Here is a 25,687-nt window from a genome sequence, read left to right on the forward strand (position 1 = left end):
TGTATTGCCGGAATCCCTTTTCTGTGGATGGTGTTGGAATATTGTTGGCACAGCATTGGGTTTGAATCTAAATGGCCCTTTTCCACTACCCTTTTTCAGCTCACTTCAGCCCGACACGGCTCGCGCTTCGACTACCTCAGAGCAGCACGACTCAGCTCGCTTCAGCCCTACTCAGCACCCAAAACTTGCACAGTTTTGGAGTGGGGCTGAAGCGAGCTAAACTGAGACGAGTGGGGCTAGGGACATGAGGAGACACTCCCCTGTGCACCGATTGGTGAGGAGGAGTGTCCTCACATGCCCACACACGCCCCGCGAGCACGCTGGGATCTGTAAACACTGTAAACCCGGAAGAAGAAGAATTACGAGAATTTCTGAAGCCTTATGCGCCTCGCCTCATCTACACGCTCTTGCCAGTATCTGTTGCCGTTGTCGGTGACAACAAGCCACAGCACCAAGACCAGCAACACTAACGACTCCATGTCCTCCATGTTTATTGTTTACTATCTGGGTCGTGAGACTACCGCTTAAAAGGTCACTGATGTCACTGTTTGCACCGCCTAACGACATCACGTGACATCCACCCACTTTCGCTAACTCCACCCAATGTGTCCACCCACTCCCAGCCAGCAAGGTTCAGCGCGGTTGTAGTCAAAATGCAACTCCAACAGCCCCACTCAGCTCGACTCAGCCCAACTCAGCACGGCACGGCTCCGCCCAACTCAGCCGCGTTGGTAGTGGAAAAGCGGCATAACATGACTTGCGTAGCCCAAGAGCTCGGCCTGTAGATTCCTTTCAAAGCAAATCAGGCTCAAATGGTCCTTGCAAACAACAGAATTTCTACAGGAGGAGATTGTTTCTAAAGTGTGACCTCTTCAAGTTGATAGCCACTGTTCAGCAAATCATTTACATTGTTTGGTTGTCAGCAATGGAACACAGAAAAAATGTGTTCCCTTATCATCATGTTTATTATTTTTGCAACCATAGGCTTTGCACGCTGCCATTTTTCAAAACTGTTCTATACATCCTGCTGCGTTGCGGTCCAATCAAGATACAGGAAACTTATCAACGATTCTATGCCATGCTGACCTTTGACACTGCCCATAAAAGGGCAATATGGCTGCACCCTAAAGTGAGTGGGAATGCCAAAGAATTTTAACACACCACTTTAGATGATACAGTGTGACAATACAGGGTAGTCAAAATGCATTTGTGCAAAATCTGCAATAGTTCTAGCCTATGTTTATTTTTCGCTGTGGTTACCCTTTAACAATGCATTGTTGAAACCCCCTGTGACAATGAAGAAGCCGTCAGGGTGAGCCATCTGTAGCTCAATGATTTTCCTATAGAGTTCACCCGGGGCTCCATTAGCTGTAGCAATAGCAGTAGCGCTAACAGGAATGTAAACAGCCATGATGATCACAGAGGTGAATTCTCTAGGGAGATAGAAAGGTCTGCATCTGACTACTAAGATCTCCAAGAGTACTGAGCAGTGTGCTGGAGTGATGACCATGTTTGTACACCATTCCTTGTTGCTGTAAACACACAGGCCCCTGCTACGCATCTTACCAGACAAAGAAGCTATCCTGTCTGCTCAGAAAATGGTTAGCCCATGAAGCTGCATGGAATAATTGGTGATGCCCTCATACAGCCATGTCTTGGTGAAGATGAGGGCACAACTGTGTCTCATTTTGTTTTAGAAGGTCAGAAGCAGTTTTATGCAGCCTATTTTATTGTCTGTGGAGTGGACACTGGAGAGGAAAATTGATGGAACAGCCAGTCAGATAGGATCAGCTTTAAGCCTGACATGAAGGCTGGCTTGTTTGCCATGTTTCGCTTTCCACTTATTATTATTATTATTATTACCATGATCCATCCATTATCCGTAACTGCTTATCCTGTGCAAGGTTGTGGGCAAGCTGGAGCCCATCTCAGCTGACTATAGGCAAGGGGCAGGGTACACCCTGGACCAGATCATCGCAGGGCTGACACAGAGAGAAACAACAATTCACATTCACACTCACACCTACAGTCAATTTAGAGCCACCAATTAGCCTAACCTGTACTGTATGTCTTTGGACTGTGGGGGAAACCGGAGCACCCGGAGGAAACCCACACAGACACGGGTAGAACATGCAAACTCCACACAGAAAGGCCCCCATTGGCCACTGGGCTCAACCACTACACCACTGTGCTGCCATGATGATGATTCTTATTCTTCTTATTATTATTATTATTTAATTATCAATAAACCTAAATTCGTTTGAAAAAAATGTTATAATTTTTTATATGGCAAGAGCTGTTACGATGAAAAAAGAAAAATAGCTACAGATCAGTTAAGTGTTGAGTCTTACCCTGGCACATTTGATGCGGTCTTGTGCATCCGGCCCATGATGCATTCTGCTGCCCATACTGCCAGATCTGTCCATAACAAACACAAACTCCCCACACGATGACGTAGAGGACATCACTGACTCAGGAAACTCTGGATAGAAACTGACCATGACCACAGGGTCTCCCATGAGAGTCCCTAAGAGGAAAAATAAACAAACAAAGGTAATAAAAGGAAAATAAGAAAAGAAAGAACTATCACATGACCAAAATTAGATTTGCTTTTTGCTGTCTTGTTTTAATAGTCGTATACTTTTTTCCTTTTACCATAGTTGAGAAAAGGGATTGGTGAAACTGTACCCGGCTGTGCTGTGGGAGCTCCGGACTCCACTATAGCAGTTAGCTGATGGGGATTCTGATAATAGAGATACAGCTCGACATCCTGGTCAAACTTATGACCTGCACAAAGGCTTACCTAAAAACACACACACACACACACACACACACACACACACACACACACACACACACACACACACACACACACAGAGTACAGTATACATACGCTGATGCACAAACACAAATGATCAGTTTTCTGATAAAAATCTCTGCTTACATAGAATCCTATTTTCAGTTATATGCAGACGTGTGGCTGTTTACTGCCAAATTTAAATGTTCCCATAACAACGAAAATACGTTGGTCCTGAAATAAATATTTGGACATTTTTGGGTTTGTCATTTTGTTTAATTCCAGTGGACATTGTGATTTAAATGATACAATTTTCAATCCATGAATCAGTAAAATTGAGACTTAATTCACTTAATCATTATACACTTACTGGAAAATCACTTAGATAAGTCACATAAAAAAATTCTTAAAAATTCTCTCTTGCGCGCACATGCACGCACAGAGAGAGAGAGAGAGAGAGAGAGAGAGAGAAAGAGAAACACCTTTGCCTTTGTGTGGTCTGTGTTGAGGAACATCAGAGGCTCGAGAGCACATTTGGACTCCACTTTTGTGATGGGGTTTGGAGAGCTTATGTGTGCAGTAAAAGAGAGAGAGTAGGGAATGCCAGTGGAACTTGATGTTATCTCTGATACTATACCACCACCTGTACCTGAAAATAAAGCAGAAAACAGATTATAGGATTCATTTAACAGTAAGATTACCCATTAAGCTAAGTGCTTATTTGATCAGTATAATGCCTTACATTGAGATGAGTATGTGACAGTGAAGTATATCATATTTTTCAATACTGTGTCTTCAGCATGTGACAGAAAGGCATGTGCTGGTGGATGTGTGTGTTTAATACCGGCTGGTGTATAGCGGGGGTTGAGCACTGCTGGCAGGCAGAATTGCAGTGAATGGTCAGCCTGCACACTCAGCTCGGTGATGAAGGTGAAGGTGATGGTGGCACTCTGGCCCGGGGGCAGAGAGCCCACACTCAGCTTGAACACGTCCACAGACTCCTCGCTCTCCTCCAGCAGAAAAGCCTGCTGACCTGAACTCAGGGCATCGTCATACTGCTCTCGCGCCTGATACAGAGGCAAATGTATGTGTTAATGTTATATTCCCTCTCAGTGTGATACATACTGTCTACCTATATTTTATATTGCATGCTGCACTGACATTGCTGTTAACTACTCTACAGGATACTACAGGCAAGATCATTAGTTTATCATTTTCAGGAAAGCTCAGCTTCAGTCACCTCCTGTTTCTCCTGAACCTCAGCCACTATCTCCTGGTCTGCAACCTTGGCGCTGAATTGACAGACAGCAGCTCCTGAAGGCATGGGGAAGACAAACACAGCCTCCAGGGGTTGCTCTTCCTCATTTACATACTGCAGGGTGGAGGTCACTGCCGCTACATGCCCTTGAACCTGCAGATCCACCTCGATGTGCTTCAGGGGAACTGAGCCAGAAACATACAGAAATTATTAAATGATCAGAAGGAGTGTGTAGGGACCAAAAAGGTGGCAGGAATTAAACTATATTTCTCATTTGGCATTTTTCCGAAAATATTTTTCACAGCAGGTATGAAAAGACTCAGGTAATGTTAAAGTAGGGCACACAATGTCATGCTTGCCATGGATCCTTTAATATCCTTAAAACATCTTACAGTAGGTTTTAGGAATACTGTATAAGGTCTTAAAATGTCATGTTTTTGTAAATTCTGACATGATTTGACAAATTTTGGACGTCTGGGCATGTTTCCTGGAGTTTGTGTTGCAGAACATTCATCTCATGTCGTGTATTTATGATGGGTCATACACACATGACATGTATATGTATTACCCAATGGTGGATCTGATGCTGTGGGTTGTGCAAGACATGAAACCACAAAACATTTCTCAGAGTAATGATTTGTGGTTTCATGTTTTGCATAGGGTGGCACGGTGGTGTAGTGGTTAGCGCTGTTGCCTCACAGCAAGAAGGTCCGGGTTCGAGCTCCGTGGCCGACGAGGGCCTTTCTGTGCGGAGTTTGCATGTTCTCCCCGTGGGTTTCCTCCGGGTGCTCCGGTTTCCCCCACAGTCCAAAGACATGCAGGTTAGGTTAACTGGTGACTCTAAATTGACCGGAGGTGTGAGTGTGAATGGTTGCCTGTGTCTATGCGTCAGTCCTGTGATGACCTGGCAACTTGTCCAGGGTGTACCCCGCCTTTCGCCCGTAGTCAGCTGGGATAGGCTCCAGCTCGCCTGCGACCCTGTAGAACAGGATAAAGCGGCTAGAGATAATGAGACGAGACAAAGCCAACATATCAAATGTTGAAACTGAGAAATTTAATTGTTTTTGAAAAATATATCCTCTTTCCACTCTGATGGCACCTATTCCTCTTCCCAGATCATCTTGAAGAGGAGATGGAGCATCTCAACTGTAGTCTCCATGTCAGCCTTAAGCACCTCAGCCAGAATACTGCTGGGTCCAGCTATCTTGCTGTTCTTCAGCTGCTTGATTGCTTTTACACCAGTGTTGTTCAAGACACTCTCTCCGCCCCAGATGCAGTCTCTCTGCATGCCCCCCCCCCCCCCCCCAAAAAAAATTGATAACATGTACTATATATGAGGTGGACTTGAATGCACTACTAAGACCCCGTCATGGCCCATATGCTTTACCATACAAAATGATGTAGATGCAGCAACTATTTTTAAGTGTTGGTAGTGTGACCATGCTTCTACAAAGTGTAGATGGCATGACTGCAGTAAATAACACTGGGCTGTGAGATGAATGCTCAGGACAAAGGGCAACACTGAAGCAATACTACAAAAAGTATTCAATAATTTCAGTCTTATAGTGTAGCGTAAGGGTAAATCAACCTCAAATCACCAGATTTCAGAAAATGTTTCCAACTGACCATCTCCGATTTGTTTCATACTTTTACAAACTAATGTTATTATTCCCAGTAAACACCATACAAAATCAGCCTTATATCTTTATTAGTTTTTGAGAGATTAGGGCTTTAAAAATGGGGTGTGACAGTGATTTTATTGTAAAAACGAGTGGTACAAAAAAAGATGCTAAGTTCAATAAGTCAATACTTTTGAACAATTCATGCTAGATGCATGAAATTTTCAGGAGTTGTTCTTAGGTACGAGATGTCTTTAACTACTACAAAATAAGATCCACAGTTGCATATTAGTCAGTTTATAGCTTGCTGAATTCTGTTAAAAAAATTATTTGTGCTTTGGAGCAGATATGGCCCTCTGTACCATATTTCCACATTGAAGAACATCAGATCTTTCAAATTTTGGTATTTATTTCTCATGTTAGAGTACTATTTGGGGACGAAGTATTTTTCTAAAAGATATAAAATTTTCGAGGCATTAAAAACGAAAAAAAAAAAAAATCATGCCATGCCTAGATTTCAAATGCATATTGCTCATGACAAAGTCTACTATAAAAAGAATTGTACCACTAGAAAGAGCATGTCTTCATTAATATATTCACAAAATATGAAGTTGGTATCTTGAACCAAACTATATTTATTAAGGTATCAAATACGCCATGTTTTGCTTCAGACGGAAATGCCGTTTCAAGGCATATGATATATGCTCCAAGGAGCAATGCATAAAGCCTGGAAATTGGCAAATTCATATAGATTTTTAATCTTAGGCTATTATTAGCATCCTTCAGAAGCATATTCAAGATTTTTTATTTGTCATATACACAACAACAGACACAGCGGTTTATTATTGGGTAATGAAATTCTTATTTTGCAACTGCCCGACCAAACTACGCTTACCAATATAAAAAGAAATATATATATAAAAAATATAAAGTGCATATGGAATACAAAATATAAAAGGTAGAGTGAAAAAAGAAGATAACATTAAAAAAAGAGGCAAACAAAACTGCAAATATAGAGGTAGATATACTGTGCAATGTCTTTTTAAAAAAAAAAAAAGAGAGAGGCAAACAAACAATGTGCAAACATAGAGGTAGATATACTGTGCAATGTCTTGTGCAAAAATTGCTAATATAATCCGTGGTTCGAAGCCTGATGGAAATATAGAGGTAGATGGTGATTATAATCCGTGGTTCAAAAGCCTGATGGAAATATAGAGGTAGATGGTGATTATAATCCGTGATTCAAAAGTCTGATGGCCTGAGGGTAAAAACTGTTCGTCAGTCTAGTAGTCCTTGCTTTCACACTCCTGTAGCGTCTGCCAGATGGTAGGAGCGTGAATAGTCTGTGTTGTGGGTGTGTTTCGTCCCTGATGATGCTCTGTGCCCTTTTTGTGACCTGGGTGTTGTAAATGTCCTGTAGTGGGGGGAGGACAGCTCCACAGATGAACTGTGCCATTTTAATGACACGCTGGAGAGCCTTTCTGTCCTGAGTTGTGCAGTTCCCGTACCACACAGTGATGGAATTTGTCAGGACACTCTCCACTGTTCACCTGTAGAAGTTGCTGAGGAGTTTGGTGGACAGTCCAAATTTCCTCAGCTTCCTCACGAAGAAGAGTCTCTGTTGAGCCTTCTTGATGGTCTGCTGTGTGTTGTGTGTCCAGGTGAGATCCTCACTGATGTGAGTTCCGAGGAATTTAAATGTTTTCACCCTCTCCACCTGTGTCCCGTTGATGTGCAGCGAGGCGTGCTGGTCTCTCCTCCTCGGGTCAATAATCATCTCCTTGGTCTTATCAGCATTCAAGGAGAGGTTATTTTCCTGGCACCAAGAGACCAGCTGAGCCAACTCCTCCCTGTAGGCACGCTCATCTCCGCTAGTGATCAGCCCAATGACAGTGGTGTCGTCAGCGAACTTGATGATGGAAGTGTTGTTCTGGGTGCGGGTGCAGCCGTAGGTGAAGAGGGTGTACAGGAGTGGACTGAGCACACAGCCTTGGGGGGGGGGGGTCCCTGTGCTCACTGTCTTGGTGCTGGATATTCTGGTACCGACTCGGACAGCCTGGGGTCTGTTTGTGAGAAAGTCCAGGACCCAGCAGCAGAGGGAGGATGTCAGTCCAAGGGTGGAGAGCTTCTCTGTCAGTCTGCTGGGGATGGCCGTGTTGAAGGCTGAACTGTTGTCCACAAACAGCATTCGAACATAGGTGTCCCTGTGTTCCAGGTGTGATAGGGCTGTGTGGATGGCTGCATTGATGGCATCATCAGTGGAACGGTTCTGACGATATGCAAATTGAAGGGGGTCTATTGTGACTGGGATGTCCTTTTTGATTTATGACATGACTATCCTCTCAAAACACTTCATTACAACTGAAGTGAGTGCAATTGGGCGATAGTCATTCAGGCATGTTATATTGTTTTTCTTTGGGAGGGACACTATGGTGGTGGTCTTGAAGCATGTGGGCACAGAAGACATGGAGAGGGAAAGGTTGAAAATGTCTGTGAAGACCTCTGCTAACTGTGTGGAGCAGGCCCTCAAAGCACGGCCGGGGATGTTGTCAGGGCCGGCTGCCTTTCGGGGGTTAGTCCTCCTGAAGACCTTGCTCACCTCAGTTATGGTCACAGTAGGTGAAGAGCTCTGTGCTGCCTCTGTTGGTAGAATCCCTCTGTGTTGGTTGGTGTTGAGGGTGTCAAAGCGAGCATAGAACTCGTTCAGCTCATCTGGTGATGTGTTGTGGTTGGCTGTGACCCTGCTGTTCTTCTGCTGAAAATTGGTGATGTGTTGCAGGCTCTGCCACATGCATCTGAAGTCTGAGGTGTTGTAGTAACCTTCCAGCTTCAGTCTGTACTGCCTCTTGGCTTCCCTGATGGATCTGCGTAGGTCATATCTGGCCTTTTTATATCCATCTGCGTCGCCAGAGGCAAAAGCGGTGGAGCGTGCATGTAGCATACTTCACTGTTAATCCAAGGTTTTTGGTTTGGATATATTTTGCAGCTCTTGGTAGGGACAATGTCATTAATGCACGTGCTGATGTAGCTGGTGACCACAGATGCATATTCCTCTAAATCCACAGAACAGTCTTCTCTCAAAGCAGCAGTCTTAAACACATCCCAGTTTGTAGAACTGAAGCAGTCCTGGAGCACCAGATCAGTCTCTTCATTCCAGACTTTAACAGTTTTACTCACTGGGGGGGGGCTTGTTTGAGAAGGGCCTTGTAAGCTGGGTAGAGGAACACAGAGATGTGGTCAGACTGTCCAAAGTGGGGGCGGGGCACAGCCTTGTAGCCATTCCTCACGTTGCTGTAGACATGGTCCAGGATGTTGTTGTCCCTTGTCGGAAAGCTCACGTGTTGATGGTACTTTGGTAGCACAGTCCTGAGGTTGCAATGATTAAAATCCCCGGCTACGATGAATACAGCGTCTGGGTGTGTAGTCTCGTATTTGCCGATGATGTAATAATCCTAGCGCTGTAGTGCGGTCGGCCTGCGGCGGGATGTAAACAGCCAGCATAAACAGCACTGAAGTCCCTCAGTAGATAAAAGGGTCTGCACTTCACCATCAGCACTTCAATGTCCGCACAACAGTGTTTTTCAACCACCTGTACGTCTGTACACCATCTGTTGTTAACATAAACACACACACACACACACACACACCGCCACCTTTGTTTTTACCGGAAGCAGATGTGCGGTCTCCGCGGTGCGTGGAGTGGGTCTGCAGTTCAATGGCCGGGTCTGGCAGGCTTGCAGTAGTCCAGGTTTCCATAAAAATCAGGGCACAACACTCTCTGATCTCACGTTGAGATATTATCCTGGTTCTCAGCTCATCCATCTTATTCTCGAGTGAGCAAACGTTAGCTAGCAGAAGGCTAGGTAGCGGTGGTCTTGTAGCTATAGCCTTTAGACTAGCATGTAGCCCACCTCTCTTACCGCGCCTCCGTTTTCGGTGCCTGGATCGTGTGGGTGTAGCTTCGGTTGGTGTCAGCGAAGAGAAGAAAGCTACAGTCCAGAAGGACTGGACTGGGCCCGTGGTGAATTTTACCAATGGCCAGGAGTGTGTCTTTGCTGTAGGTGATCCTAGTGTACAAGCACTGAGCATTTGTCACAATCAAAATTACTAAAATAAACAATAAAGACAAATCGGTGTCAGGAGCGCGTCGCAAACACGTTCGCCACGGGGGGCACCATGCCTGAGCTGTGTGCTTCTACTTGCTATCTGCAATGGTTCTTGAAAGTTTGTGAGCCCTTTAGAATTATCTATGTTTCTGCATAAATATGACCTAAAACATCATCAGAATTTCACACAAGTCCTAAAAGTAGATAAAGAGAACCCAGTTAAACAAATGAGACAAAAAGATTATACTTGGTCATTTATTTATTGAGGAAAATGATCCAATATTACATATCTGTTAGTGGTAAAAGTATGTGAACCTTTGCTTTCAGTATCTGGTGTAACCCCCTTGTGCAGCAATAACTGCAACTAAACGTTTGCGGTAACTGTTGATCAGTCCTGCACACCGGCTTGGAGGGATTTTAGCCCATTCCTCCATACAGAAGAGCTTCAACTCTGGGATGTTGGTGGGTTTCCTCACATCAACTGCTCGCTTCTGGTCCTTCCACAACATTTCGACTGGATTAAGGTCAGGACTTTGACTTGGCCATTCCAAAACATTAACTTTATTCTTCTTTAACCATTCTTTGGTAGAACAACTTGTGTGCTTAGGGTCGTTGTCTTGTTGCATGACCCACCTTCTCTTGAGATTCAGTTCATGGAGAGATGTCCTGACATTTTCCTTTAGAATTTGCTGGTATAATTCAGAATTCATTGTTCCATCAATGATAGCCAGACGTCCTGGTCCAGATGCAGCAAAATAGGCCCAAACCATGATACGACCACCACCATGTTTCACAAATGGGATAAGGTTTTTATGCTGGAATGCAGTGTTTTCCTTTCTCCAAACAGAACACTTCTCATTTAAACCAAAAAGTTCTATTTTGGCTTGTCCACACGATCTTTAGCAAACTGAAGGCGAGCAGCAATGGGTTTTTTTGGAGAGCAGTGGCGTTCTCCTTGCAACCCTGCCACGCACACCATTGTTGTTCAGTGTTCTCCTGATGGTGGATTCATGGACATTAGCCAATGTGAGAGAGGCCTTCAGTTGCTTAGAAGTTACCCTGGGGTCCTTTGTGACCTCGCTGACTATTACACGCCTTGCTCTTGGAGTGATCTTTGTTGGTCGACCACTCCTGGGGAGGGTACCAATAGTCTTGAATTTCCTCCATTTGTACACAATCTGTCTGACTGTGGATTGATGGAGTCCAAACTCTTTAGAGATAGTTTTGTAACCTTTTCCAGCATGATGAGCATCAACAATGCTTTTTCTGAGGTCCTCAGAAATCTCCTTTGTTTGTGCCATGATATACTTCCAGAAACAGGGGTTGTGAAGATCAGATTTTGATAGATGCCTGTTCTTTAAATAAAACAGGGTGCCCACTCACACCCGATTGTCATCCCATTGATTGAAAACACCTGACTCTAATTTCACCTTCAAATTAACCGCTAACCCTAGAGGTTCACATACTTTTGCCACTCACAGATATGTAATACTGGATCATTTTCCTCAGTAAATAAATGACCAAGTATATTTTTGTCTCATTTGTTTAACTGGGTTCTCTTTCTCTACTTTTAGGATTTGTGTGAAAATCTGATGTTTTGTGTCATATTTATGCAGAAATATAGAAAATTCTAAAGGGTTCACGAACTTTCAAGCACCAGTGTATTTACAGTGGCTGATGTTTGAAGTTTTGCTTCTACTGACACTGTAGTTTGTTTAAATTGTAGAACTGGGAATGGTAAAACTTGCAGAATAAAGATAAGCTAAATATTGAGACATAAAATACAAATATTAGTTCTGTGATACAATTTTGTGATTGTATTTCAAGTCCAGTGGCTCTGTATCTTACATTTCTGTTTGTTGTGAAACATGGCATATTTGATACCTTAATAAATATAGTTTGTTCAAGATACCAACTTCATATTTTGTAAATATGAAGGGCCAAATATCCTTAACACATCTTACAGTAGATTTTAGGAATACTGTATAAGGTCTTAAAATGTCATGTTGTTGTAAATTCTGACATGATTTGACACAAATTTTGGACATGTCTGGACATGTTTCCTGGAGTTTGTGTTGTAGAACATTCATCTCATGTCATGTGTATGCATGATGATGGATCATACATACACATGACATGTATATGTATTACCCATTGGGGAGTCTGATGCTGTGGGTTGTGCAAAACATGAAACCACTGTTTTGCACAACCAACCGTGCCTCGGAGATTTTTTTTTTTTTGTGGTTCCATGTTTTACACAACCCACAGCATCAGACCTACCATTTACACTACAACCCCAATTCCAAAAAAAGTTGTGACGCTGTAGAAACTGTAAATAAAAACAGAATTCAATAATTTTCAAAATCATGGAATCCCTACTGCAAATCATTTAAAACCCTATTTTAATTGAAAATTGTACAAAGACAACGTATCAAATGCTGAAACTGAGAATTTTAACTGTTTTTGAAAAAATATATCGTTTTTCCACTCTGATGGCACCTATTCTTCTTCCCAGATCTTCTTGAAGAGGGGATGGAGCATCTCAACTGTAGGCCAAGTTTACATTAGACCGTATCTGTCTCGTTTTCTTCGCGGATGCACTGTCCGTTTACATTAAACCGCCTGGAAACGCCGGGAAACGGGAATCCGCCAGCGTCCACGTATTCAATCCAGATCGTGTCAGCTCCGGTGCTGTGTAAACATTGAGATACGCGGATACGCTGTGCTGAGCTCTAGCTGGCGTCGTCATTGGACAACGTCACTGTGACATCCACCTTCCTGATTCGCTGGCGTTGGTCATGTGACGCGACTGCGGACTTCCGCCTTGTATCACCTTTCATTAAAAAGAGTATAAAAGTATGAAAATACTTCAAATACTGATGCAAATACTGCCCATTGTGTAGTTATGATTGTCTTTAGGCTTGCCATCCTTCCACTTGCAAGTGGTAAGTGATATGCGCTGGGATCACACACACAGCGGCTCAGTCCCGAATCGTGGCTCGTGCACTTCACTCGCGCGCTGTGTGAGCTGCGCAGGGCCGGAGTGCGCACCCTCCAGAGGATACTCGCTGTTCAGGGCGGAGTGATTTGGAGCGCAGGATGCCTGCGGAGCCGAGCGTATCCGTGTATTGGCGTTGCTGTGTGCAGGCGAATCGTGTATTGGTGTTGCTGTGTGCACACTAATCGTTTTAAAAACGTTAATCTGATGATCCGCTGATACGGTCTAATGTAAACATGGGCGTAGTCTCCATGTCAGCCTTAAAGGAGATACGCAGAACCTTTATTTTTCAATACATTTCTGAGTGGATAGTGTCTCCATCCTCGACACCTGTATGCTGCATAAATGGGAATAAAAATGTAGGATTCTAGTTGCTCAACTGTCTTAGGTCTTTTTTGTTGTATCTTCCGTTTTATGATGCACCAAATGTTTTCTATGGGTGAAAGATCTGGACTGCAGGCTGGCCAGTTCAGTACCCGGACCCTTCTTCTACGCAGCCATGATGCTGTAATTGATGCAGTATGTGGTTTGGCATTGTCATGTTGGAAAATGCAAGGTCTTCCCTGAAAGAGACGTCGTCTGGATGGGAGCATATGTTGCTCTAGAACCTGGATATACCTTTCAGCATTGATGGTGTCTTTCCAGATGTGTAAGCTGCTCATGCCACACGCACTACTGCAACCCCATACCATCAGAGATGCAGGCTTCTGAATTGAGCGCTGATAACAACTTGGGTCGTCCTTCTCCTCTTTAGTCCGAATGACACGGCCTCCCTGATTTCCATAAAGAACTTCAAATTTTGATTCGTCTGACCACAGAACAGTTTTCCACTTTGCCACAGTCCATTTTAAATGAGCCTTGGCCCAGAAAAGACATCTGCGCTTCTGGATCATGTTTAGATACGGCTTCTTCTTTGAACTATGGAGTTTTAGCTGGCAACGGCGGATGGCACGGTGAATTGTGTTCACAGATAATGTTCTCTGGAAATATTCTGAGCCCATTTTGTGATTTCCAATACAGAAGCATGCCTGTATGTGATGCAGTGCCGTCTAAGGGCCCGAAGATCACAGGCACCCAGTATGGTTTTCCAGCCTTGACCCTTACGCACAGAGATTCTTCCAGATTCTCTGAATCTTTTGATGATATTATGCACTGTAGATGATGATATGTTCAAACTCTTTGCAATTTTACACTGTCGAACTCCTTTCTGATATTGCTCCACTATTTGTCAGTGCAGAATTAGGGGGATTGGTGATCCTCTTCCCAGCTTTACTTCTGAGAGCCGCTGCCACTCCAAGATGCTCTTTTTATACCCAGTCATGTTAATGACCTATTGCCAATTGATCTAATGAGTTGCAATTTGGTCCTCCAGCTGTTCCTTTTTTGTACCTTTAACTTTTCCAGCCTCTTATTGCCCCTGTCCCAACTTTGAGATGTGTTGCGGTCATGAAATTTCAAATGAGCAAATATTTGGCATGAAATTTCAAAATGTCTCACTTTCAACATTTGATATGTTGTCTATGCTCTATTGTGAATACAATATCAGTTTTTGAGATTTGTAAATTATTGCATTCCGTTTTTATTTACAATTTGTACTTTGTCCCAACTTTTTTGGAATCGGGGTTGTACTCTCAGCGTTACAATACAATACTTTGATCTTATCAATAAATACTGGGCTAAAACCAAAGGCTGCAAGGGTTTCCATAAATATTCGTGTTCAACTCGATCAAACACTTTTTCTTGATCTAAAGAGATTAAACCAGCATCCAAATTCAGTGCTGGCATCTGTTTGGTACACAATAGGCTTGATCAGCGTGGATTACCTCTCCAATCACCTTCCTTAATCTATTAGACAGGGTTTTTGAAAGCAGTTTATAAATCACAGTACAGCAGTGCAACAGGCCTCCAGTTCCTAATGTCCTGCAGGTTACCTTTCTTTGGAAGCAGAGTTAAAACAGCTCGTTTACAGCTCTTGGGTAGCTGTCCTTTATAAATGCTATCATTTAATACTTCTAGCAGGTCTTCTCCAAGATCAGGCCAGAAGCATCTGTAGAACTCTACGCGCAACCCATCAACACCAGGCCCCTTCCCACAATCCATGCTCTGGAGTTAATTCATCCAAAGAAAATGCAGCCTCCAAGTCATTAACAGATTCCTCTGGAATCTTTGGAAGATTTTCAAAAAAATAAATTTTCCATGACAGGCTTTTCAGTGTACTCACTGGTATAGAGGCTGGCATAGAAACTGACTGCAATTTTCCGAATTTCTGCTGGGTCTTCTGAAAGACTACCAGACTCTGAAAGGAGGGCATGCATACATTTTGCCTGTCCATTTTTCCACTCCAAAACAAAACAAAACAAAAAAAATTGGATGGTGCATCCATCTGAGCCACATTTTGATATCGGGATCGCACCAAGGCACCTTGTGCTCTTACATCAAGCAAATCAGCCAGAGCCACTTTTTTTTTGTTTTTGCCACCTCAGTATGTGCAGAATCTCCTGCTAATTCAGCTATATCTTGAAGTTCTACTATTTCACGTTCAAGTCTGGTCATAGATCTAATAAGATCATTTGTGACGCTGGAAGTATATTGTTGACACAGCTGTTTAATCTGAACTTTCCCAAAATCCCACCATTGCTGTAAGGATTTAAAAGAGGGCTTGGTCTCTCTAAAATTAGTCCAGAAAAAATGTACCCATGTATACAGTCTTTGATAATTAAAATTCCTCCAAATATCACTTAAGTCATGCATATTAACTAGTTCAATGATTTTCTTGCGTGAAGCACTGTGTGACTCAGGGTGATTTCGATTTATATCTTTTTCTGTACAATTAAAATCCCCTGATAGAATTAAATATTCATCTTTGTTACAATTCTTCAGTGCATTGTGTAATTGGTCTAAAAAGATCATTCGATCAACTCCGGTTGAAGGTGCATAAACACACATGAAAACAAACACACACTTCTCAAAGATGGCTCGCACTTTTAAGAGCCTTCCTTCTACTGCATTCTCAACAGAGTAAGACTGAGGAACAAAGCTTTTAGAGAATAACAATCCAACTCCTTCACTCACAGAGGTTTTGTATGACTAAGAAAGGTTTTCCCTTCCCACTCTCTGACCCAGTCAACAGCATTTTTATCATTGCTATGTGTTTCTTGGATAAACATGACATCCACATGCTTTTGTTTCATCAACTCAAACAATTTTGTTCTCTTCCTAAAATCTCTTGCACCATTGATGTTTAGGGTTGCTATTTTAAAATCACCCATAAATGAAAGAGAGCATGAAATCAAGTAAACAAACAAAAATAATAAACACAAAACAATAAATTTACCCTGTCTCATTACCATCATTTTCATCTGCTTGTTGATTGAGCTTTGTCAGCAATTTATTAAGTCTATAACCCTCTTGTTCAGTAAAATTACCTTTCACACGCTTGAAATGCTGAACTGCCGCGCTAAATTGTTTTGTGTCTGGAAAATGCTCTTCCACTTTGACCCCTCTGGCATTTTTAATAGACCCCAAGAAACTTTTGATCATCTTTAGAGTATATACAATAGGAGAAGGGGAGCACAAAGGGGAATCTAATGCCATGTACACACGTAGCCGGGTATTTTTTAAAACCGAACATTTCCCCCCTCCGTTTATAAAAATGTTTTATTATCCACACCACCTCGTCTTCGAAAAAAATCCCTTCCACACATAACCGAACATCTGCATTTTCAATCACATTCATAAGCATTCCAAACCTGTAGATGGCTATTTCCCCAAATCCTATCCCCTAATCACATCACCTGTGCTCTTGGAGCAGTAGTTGGGCTTCTAAAATTAAACATGTAAATAGCACCTGCACAATAATTAATGCTTTCAAGGCACTACTCCGATCCATTACGATTGATTGACAGTTTTTGATGGAAAACTTTTTAGTGCTGGGAGCTGTGTAAGGGGCGGACTCAGCAATGTGTAGAGCTTCAGGACTAATTATCCAATTGTCTTCACCTGTCCTTTTCTACATCTTGAACAAAGCTACCTTGTTCCTTTGTGATATTGCCCTGAAGAAGGCACCCATGCCGCTACGCGTGGGCTTTGTTTTTAATTTGTCCATGTAGGACTTGTCTAAAATATTAAAGACATTTTAATCTGGAGTGCCTTAGTCAGAGATTTTTTTCTATTAATTTTTTTTTTTTTTTAGAAACAATGGAGTGTTCGGAAAGAACAAAAAGGCGTAAAATATTGGCTAAAGTGGAGGAACATTTGCGTCTTGTTGAGGAGTCACTGGATGATGTGTCAGAGCAATCCGAAAGCGAAGATTCCACTGACATTTTCTATGATGCTTGTGACGACAATTTTGACTTGGGTGAAAACTCGTTTTTTTATGAGTGTGACAGACCAGATTGTGACAGTGATCTGGATGAAGATGAAGGTTCTTCTGAAAATGATGACGACGACGACTGTGGGATTGTTGAGTGGGCGGCAGAATACAACATCCCACAAACAGCACTATCTGCACTGCTTAAAATCCTGAGGAGGAAGGGCCTAGACGTCCCACTGGATGCCAGAACGCTTATGTCCACTGATCGATCTTGTAATGTCAGCAATGTGGCCGGGGGGTCCTACTACCATTTTGGGATCAGAAATGCTGTCGTTGCTGAACTTAAAAATTTAGGACATGTGCCAGATGTGACTACACTCACATTAAGAATCAACATTGATGGATTGCCGTTATTCCGTAGCTCAAATATGAGTCTGTGGCCTATTCTAGGTAGAATAAAGGAAATTCCAGAGTGCAACGTTTTTGTAATTGGAGTTTACTCGGGCCTGTCTAAACCAGCGAACGTACAGGAGTATTTGCAGGAATTTATCACTGATATGAAAGCCATCTGTCAAACTGGTATAGTGCACAATGACCTCCATTTCAGCGTTGCAATGCCTGATGCTTTTATTTGTGATGCACCAGCTCGGGCTTTTGTTAAATGTACAAAAGGTCACACAGGTTATTATGGGTGTGAGAGGTGCATTCAGAAAGGCCAGCATATGAACGGGAAGGTGGTTTATCCTGAAATATCAGCAGAGCTCAGGACCGATGAGAAATTTGGTAGGCAAGGCTATGAACAGCATCAACTTTCAGTCTCCCCCCTAAATTACTTGGGTATTGGTTTAGTTACCAGTTTTGTATTGGATTACATGCACCTTGTGTGTTTGGAGGCAATGCGCAAATTGATATTCCTTTGGATTAAGGGGCCATTGACATGCAGGCAGTCGATGAAATTCTTTGTCGCCATGTCAGCATATATGGTCTCCATCAGACACTGCTTACCCACCAACTTCGCAAGGAAACCACGATCCTTATTAGAGTTTGCAACATGGAAAGCGACAGAGCTTAGACAATTTTTACTTTATACTGGCCCTGTTGTACTTCTGAATAACATACCCAATAGAATGTACAGACACTTTTTGCTTCTATCTGTCTCTATGAGAATTCTCCTGAGTCTGACTTTATGTTGTCCAGAAAATTGTGACTATGCTGAGGAGATTTTGAAACTTTTTGTAACAGAGTTAGCTTCCATTTATGGCACTGAATTTGTCAGTTATAATATGCACTCCCTGATACACCTAGCGGACGATGCAAAGAAATTCGGCCCGTTAGACAATGTGTCAGCTTTCCCATTTGAGACCTATTTAGGTAAACTAAAAAAGCTTGTCCGTAGACCTCAAGACCCTGTCAAACAGCTTGTGAAGCGGATCCATGAGAAGCAGAATTTGGCAATCCAAAAGGCAACGTCTGTTTCAAGCCCAATTCTTAGTCAGCTCCACTTTTCTGGCCCAACAATAAATGCCGTTTCAACATGGTATCAATACAAATCATACAATGATGGAAAGACAAGGATCTCCTTCTCCCGTGGTGACAATTGTTTTTCTGTCACGGGAAGGGTTGTTGTGGTGCGAAACATTTTTTTCAGTATCTGGAACTGTGAAAGTCCTGTGTAGTTGTTTTGAAAGCAGCAAATCCTTTTTCAGCTATCCAATGGATTCCTCACGCCTTGGGATACTTTTTGTTTGCAATTTGTCTGAACATTTGCAGCTATTTCCTGTGGCGGACATGACAACAAAAATGGTGTTGTTGTCTTACAAAACAGGACATGTGGCATTGCCACTATTGCACTAATGTGCTGTTTTTTTATTATTATTTTATTATTATTATTATTATTATTTTTTTTTAAGCATGTTGCCTTATGCGGTGGTGGAGTTCCAAAATGGCGGACTGGCGGTAATATCCACGAAGTGGTTTACAGGCCCGGAAGAAGAAGAATGCTACTGGCCACCCCCGAAAACCAGCTTCACAAGGGCAGCAATAAAGGAACGAGATCCTTCCAGTGACTGGATAACCTTCAAAGTCACAGTGAGGAGAAAAGCTGGTAATGCGCCCATATGTATTTTGTATCATATTATGTTAAATTACAGTAGGTGCAGCAAAGCACTGGGTACAAAACTTTAGACTTGTTTTTACATTCAATTTACTGTAGAGATGAAATAACCCAAGTGGGTGAACCAAAGTGTGTGTGGTCTACAAGGGGAAAATGAATTAACACTATACTACTGCACAGACACATAGACAGGCATGTGAAGCATGAAATAGGAAAGAATTGGTACTAATAGTTGCTAGGGTGACCACCTGCTCGTAAGCCCAAGGAGGGACAAAGGGTATGTTTTTGTGGGACAATGCCCCCCCCCCCCCCCCATAATGTAGTATAATAGACTAAAATACTAAATAATATAATGTAATAACATAGTATAATTTAAATCCTCCGGAATAGTTTGAATAAGAAAAAAGGGGCCCCCAAGTCTCTCTCTGCCTAGGGCTCCAAAATGCTTTGAAACGTCCCTGTGTCCATATGCAAAATATTCCATGCTGATGCGCAAAGCCACTACTTTCGCTTGCCCTCGGTGTGTGTGAAACAACACCTCTTCTGGGATATTTTTCTCATAATAATACAAACTAATGCATACACAGATGCCATTATCTGCCGAAGTGCCACTGTCATTCTGTCATCCTTTTTTGAGCGTTTTTATACAAAATGGTCGGAAGGGCAAGAGGGACAGCTACGACCTGTCTTATGTTAATGCAAGTTATTTAACCAAAGTCTTGTCAGTTGGGAAGCATAGTAGAAGAAATACGCAGGAATATTAAGGTGTGAAAACATCCACGCAAATCAGAAAATAATGTAAACTGAACATGTTTAGCGACTTGTAGTTTGTAGGTCCTCGCGCTCAGAGCTGAAGATTAAAATACACCACTCTCGCGCTGTAAACTATCTCAAACTAAATTTTCTCCTGAAATGGCTGTTTCTAGCCGTTCTAGATTTAATTGGTCATACCCAAGAATCAGTTACCGGCCAAATAGTGAGACTGAATTGTCACAAGACGCCCCCAGCAAGCATCAATTCTGCGGGACACGTTCTGAATTTGTGGGACGCATTAATTTTGCTTCCAACGCTGTACGTGCACGTGCTACGCGGGACGGTTGGTCACCCTAATAGTTGCAGGAACTTCGAGGCATTAAGTCAATCTAACTGAAGGAACCTTACAGTCGGAGGAAAATGTTTGTACACCCTTTGGAATTTTTTACATTTCTGCCTAAATTGGTCATAAAACATCGCCTGAACTCTCCAGCAATCTTAAGAATAAACAAACAGTGTCTGCTTGAACTAAAACCACTCAAACAATTACATGTTATCATATTTTTATTGGCCATAAGATGGAAATATTGACAGGATAGGGAGGCATAAGTAAGTACACCCTTAGCTAAGGCTCATCCAAGAGCTAATTAGACTAATTAGATGATTAAACAATTTGACTCAGGTGTGAGCCAACCTGATGTCCAATCACTGAGGTGTGTCGTAAGCTACCCACCCCACTGGAAAACCAGTTAAAAGGTGTGTTTTGATGAGAGGCATGTTCTGTGCATCATGCCTCGCTCAAAGGAGCTGTCTGAAGACTTAAGACACAAAATAATTGATTTGTATAAAGCTAAAAAGGGTTACAAAACCATCTCTAAGACCCTTGGTGTTCATGTGTCTACAGTTAGAAAAATTGTGTATAAATGAAGACAATTTGGAACGGTTGTTACTCTGCCAAGGAGTGGCCGCCCTGCGAAGATCACTCCAAAGGCGCTGCGAGTCATCATCAATGAGGTAAAAAAGAATCCAAGAGTGTCCGCTGAAGACTTGAGGAAATCACTGAAACATGCAGACATCTCTGTGGACACATCGACTATAAGAAAGACACTGAACAAGAATGGGATTCATGGGAGAAGGCCACGGAGGAAGCCATTGCTGTCCAGAAAGAACATTTCTGCTCGTTTGGAGTTCGCGAAAAAGCATTTGGATGCTCCTCAGCGCCACTGGAAAAACATATTGTGGTCTGATGAAACCAAAGTTGAATTGTTTGGGGGGAACACACCACATCATGTGTGGAGGAAAGTCGGTACAGCACACCATCAGCAAAACCTCATCCCCACCGTCAAGTATGGCGGCGGTAGCATCATGGTGTGGGGGTGCTTTGCTGCCTCTGGGCCTGGACAACTGGCTATAATCAATGGGAAAATGAATTCTCAAGTATATCAAGATATTTTGCAGAAAAACCTGAGGCAATCTGTCAAAAAGTTGAAACTCAAGAGAGGATGGGTCCTGCAACAGGACAATGACCCTAAACACAGAAGCAGGTCGACATTAGAATGGCTTCAGAAGAACAAAATTCACGTTCTGGAATGGCCCAGTCAAAGCCCCGACCTCAATCCAATCGAGATGTTGTGGCATGACCTCAAGAAAGCCATCCATTCCAGGCATCCCAGGAATCTTGCTGAATTGTAACAGTTTTGCAAAGAGGAATGGTGCAAGATTTCTCCTGATCGTTGTGCCCGTCTAGTCTGCAACTACAGGAAACGTCTGGTTGAAGTTATTGCAGCCAGAGGAGGGTCAACCAGCTACTAAATCAAAGGGTGTACTTACTTATGCCTCCCTATCCTGTGAATAATTCCATCTTATGGTCAATAAAAATATGATAAAACGCAAATGTGTGGGTGGTTTTAGTTCAAGCAGACACTGTTTGTTCATTCTTAAGATTGCTGGAGAGTTCAGATGATGTTTTATGACCAATTTAGGCAGAAATGTAAAAAATTCCAAAGGGTGTACAAACATTTTCCTCCGACTGTAGGTTAAAATTTGATGGCAAAAACGGTTTCCAAGGCTTCCATTTAACAATCTAAAAATGTCTGACACACAATATACAGGAGAAATAAGACACAAACATTCGACATTAAGACAGAATAGCTCACTTTTTGAGACAATTACGCACAGAGAAGGGCATCCCCCGCTTGACTCGCTTTCGACAAATGCTGCATCATCAAACGACACAATCTTCACCAACGACCTTGACTGACTGAGCACGGGAACATGAATAGCATACTCGACGCACATTGGACACATGAACATAATTCGCCTTTGGCTAAGTCCCGCCCCCTTGGGTTACAGTTGCAAGAATTTGCGCTGTCAAAAACTGTAGACCTCTGTCGGACCTTTTTTTGCGCTGTGATTGGTCAATCAACATTCTAGTGCGGGCCTTAGCCAAAGGTGAATTAACAGGCAGTCTTTCCAACACTGAGCATATATTTTCAGGAAAAAAAATTAACAGAATTGTCAACAGTTACTTAAACCTTCATTGCTTAGTCTCTGAAGAAGGTAGTTAGATGTATTTTATTAAAAGATATGATAGAAATCTTGTGTCATCACTGTAGAATAGATGCATAAATTAAATACATTGTTGGGGCCTTTAAATGGAGACATTACAATGGCATAATAAAGATGATTGTCATGTCCTAGATAGTTGTCATATTTTGGGCAGTGGGGTTTTCATTAAAGCCCAAAACTTTATGAACTCAAAAAAAATTCTTAACAATGTATAACCACATCCAGTGGTATAGTTATTAAGATACTAATCCTACACTATCAATGACTTCTTAGTTTTATTAGATTCTGAATTACTGCTGGTTTGACCAATCTATAAACTGATCAAGGGGAGTTGCTCTACAGTTTGATACAAAAAAATTCAATAGTGTTAAAAAGCATGCAAGAACTCATTTTCCATCTTAAAGGTGCTGTGTGTAATATCTTTAGTAGTTTGTTTCCAGAATTCATGCTGCCCATTCACAAATGTTACCTTTTTCACAAATACTTACCATCACCATCAAATTCTATGTAGTCATTATGACTGGGAAAATTGCACTTTTCGTACATGAAAAATGGGATCTTCTCCATGTGTGCCATTTTGGATTTCCAGAAATGGGAATTTTTAGCAGGAAAACTTACTGTATTTTGGTCATACTAGCAAATATTATTAAGTATGTATACAAGTAAATATAATAATTATATAAGTAAATATTCATGGCATCACATTTTCAATGAACAGAGTAGTTGCAATACCTACTTTGGCCACAATGTTACACACTGCACCTTTAAAATGTTATCTGAATTAAAGTAATTGCCTGATTTATGCCTGATAATTGCCTGATTTACTGATTTATCTGTCTCCCACAGCAACATATGAAAGTGCACATGCAAAATTAATGCAAGAGGAACATAGACATACTGATGTAGGTACAGAGCCTGAGTGTTCGGACAGTATGGGCCGGGGGAAGCGAAAAAAGCGGTGAGCCTATTTGAATTTTATATATATATATATATATATATATATATATATATATATATATATATAATATGGCATATACACAGAGTGTTTACTGTATATTAACTAAGTCGGCGTGTCATCACTGTCGCGTTGCCAAAGTACTGCTACAGTGCCTATACAAGTCTACACACCCCTGTTCAAATGTCAAGTTTTTGTGATGCAAAAAAATAACAAAGACAAATAATTTCACAACCTTTTCCACATTTAATATAAATGATAACATGTACAATGCAATTGAAAAACTCCAAACTTTAAATGGAAAATACAGAAAATAAAAAACTTGAATTAATATGGTTGCATAAATATGCACAGCCTTATACTAATGCATTGTCTTAACATCGTTGGCTTTTATTACAGCACTCAGACTTTTTGACATGGTGTCTATCAGCATAGCACATCTTGATGTGACAATATTAGCCCACTGTTCTTTGCAAAGGTACTCCAAATCTCACACATCGCAAGTGCATGCCCTGTGCACAGTCCTCTTCACATTACCTGACAGATGTTCAATGGGATTCAGGTCTGAACTCTGTCTGGGCCATTCCAAAACCTCAATCTTATTGTGGTGAGGCTATTCTTTTGTTGATTTAAGTGTGTTCGTGTGTAATTGTTGTTCTGAAAGGTTAAGTTCTTCTTCATCTTCAACATTATAACAGGGAGACGAAGGTTTTGTGCCATTGCCAATGTGGAGCTGTCCATAATTCCCTCCTCCCTGACTAAGGCCCCAGTTCCAGCTAAAGAAAAACAGTCACAAAGCATGATGTTTCCACCACCATGCTTCACTCTAGGCATGGGGTTATTTGGGTGATGTACAGTGTTGTTTTTGCACCAAACATACCTTTTGAAATTATGTCCAAAATGTTCAACCTTGGTTTCATCAGACCATAGCACATTTTCCCATATGCTTTTGGGACATTAAAGATGTCTTTTTGCAAAATGTACCAAGTTCACCAAGGGTGAACATTTTGGATATAATTCCAAAAGAATATTTGGCCAAAACACCACCCAAATAACACCATACCTACAGTGAAGTATGGTAGTGGCAGCATCATGCTTTTGTACTGTTTTATTCAGCTGGTACTGGGGCCTTAGTCAGGGAGGAGAGAATTATGAACAGGTCCAAATTACAGTCAGTATTGCCGCAAAACCTTCGGCCCTGTTAGAAAGTTGAATATGAAGAAAAACTTAATCCTTCAGACGACAAGTACCCTACACACATTCCTAAATCAACAAAAGAATAGGTTTCACCAGAATGAAATTTAAGTTTTGGAATGGCCCAGCCAGAGTTCAGACCTAGATCCCATCAACCCATCAGATTTGGAGTACTTTTGCCAAAAGAAATTGACAAATTTTGCTAAATCAACATGTGCCATGCCGATAGACTCCTACCCAAAAAGTCTGAGTGCTGTAATAAAAGCCAAAGGTGCTAAAACAATGTATTAGTTTGACGGTGTGCATGTTTATGCAACCATGTTTATTTAAGTTTTTTATTTTCTACATTTTTCCTTTAAAGCTTTGCGTTTGTTTTTCAATTGCATTGTACAAGTAATAATTTATAGTAAAGATGGAACAAGTTGTGAAATTATTTGTCATTCTGTCATTTTTTTTTTTTTACATAAAAACCTGGCATTTCAACAGGTGTGTGTAGACTTTCAATATCCACTGTATATTGAAATTGGGGAGATATTTACATTAAGGCCCTATGGGAGGAACATGATGATTAATTTAGCTTAATGTCATCAAACAGTTCGCAAATTGTAATATTGCTGCCTCCCAAAACATGAGTAGTATGTAGTATTGCTGCCTCCCGCCAATGGGGACATAAACGGCACATGCAGTGATTTTTCAATGCCAATCAAGTCCTAATTTTTGTAGATATCACTTCTTACCATGTCCCAACAACTTACCTTCATGTTCATTCATTACCACTTCACATAATTTAACATAACACTATTCAAATTGCTTTCAAATAAGACACCTAACCTACGATTCTCCTGTGGTTTCCCCCAAATGAGTATGGTGGCGCCTGATTTTGGTGCAAACATGAGAAATGCCCGGATGCCTGACTTAGTGAATTCCTTTATAAATATAAGCTAATGCTTTAGTTGAAGTAGTTACAGTTTAACTGAAATGCTCTAACTTATTGATTGTGCTTGATTATAATAT

General features: G+C 41.7%; 1 protein-coding gene across 3 annotated transcripts in view; it reads right to left on the minus strand.

Annotated features, from left to right (window-relative positions):
- Nucleotides 1–25,687, minus strand: part of LOC132881694 (von Willebrand factor A domain-containing protein 5A-like) — a 69,675-nt gene that overhangs the window by 35,406 nt on the left and 8,582 nt on the right. For all 3 annotated transcript variants that reach the window (XM_060914459.1, XM_060914460.1, XM_060914461.1), the window contains 5 exons: nucleotides 4,038–4,240; nucleotides 3,642–3,864; nucleotides 3,280–3,446; nucleotides 2,689–2,803; nucleotides 2,352–2,527 (listed from right to left, as the gene is read on the minus strand). In XM_060914459.1, coding sequence (XP_060770442.1) covers nucleotides 2,352–2,527; nucleotides 2,689–2,803; nucleotides 3,280–3,446; nucleotides 3,642–3,864; nucleotides 4,038–4,240 — 884 coding nt within the window. The remainder of the gene's footprint in view (nucleotides 1–2,351; nucleotides 2,528–2,688; nucleotides 2,804–3,279; nucleotides 3,447–3,641; nucleotides 3,865–4,037; nucleotides 4,241–25,687) is intronic.

This window comes from Neoarius graeffei, chromosome 2 (assembly GCF_027579695.1).
Source record: "Neoarius graeffei isolate fNeoGra1 chromosome 2, fNeoGra1.pri, whole genome shotgun sequence".
Lineage (NCBI taxonomy): Eukaryota > Metazoa > Chordata > Actinopteri > Siluriformes > Ariidae > Neoarius > Neoarius graeffei.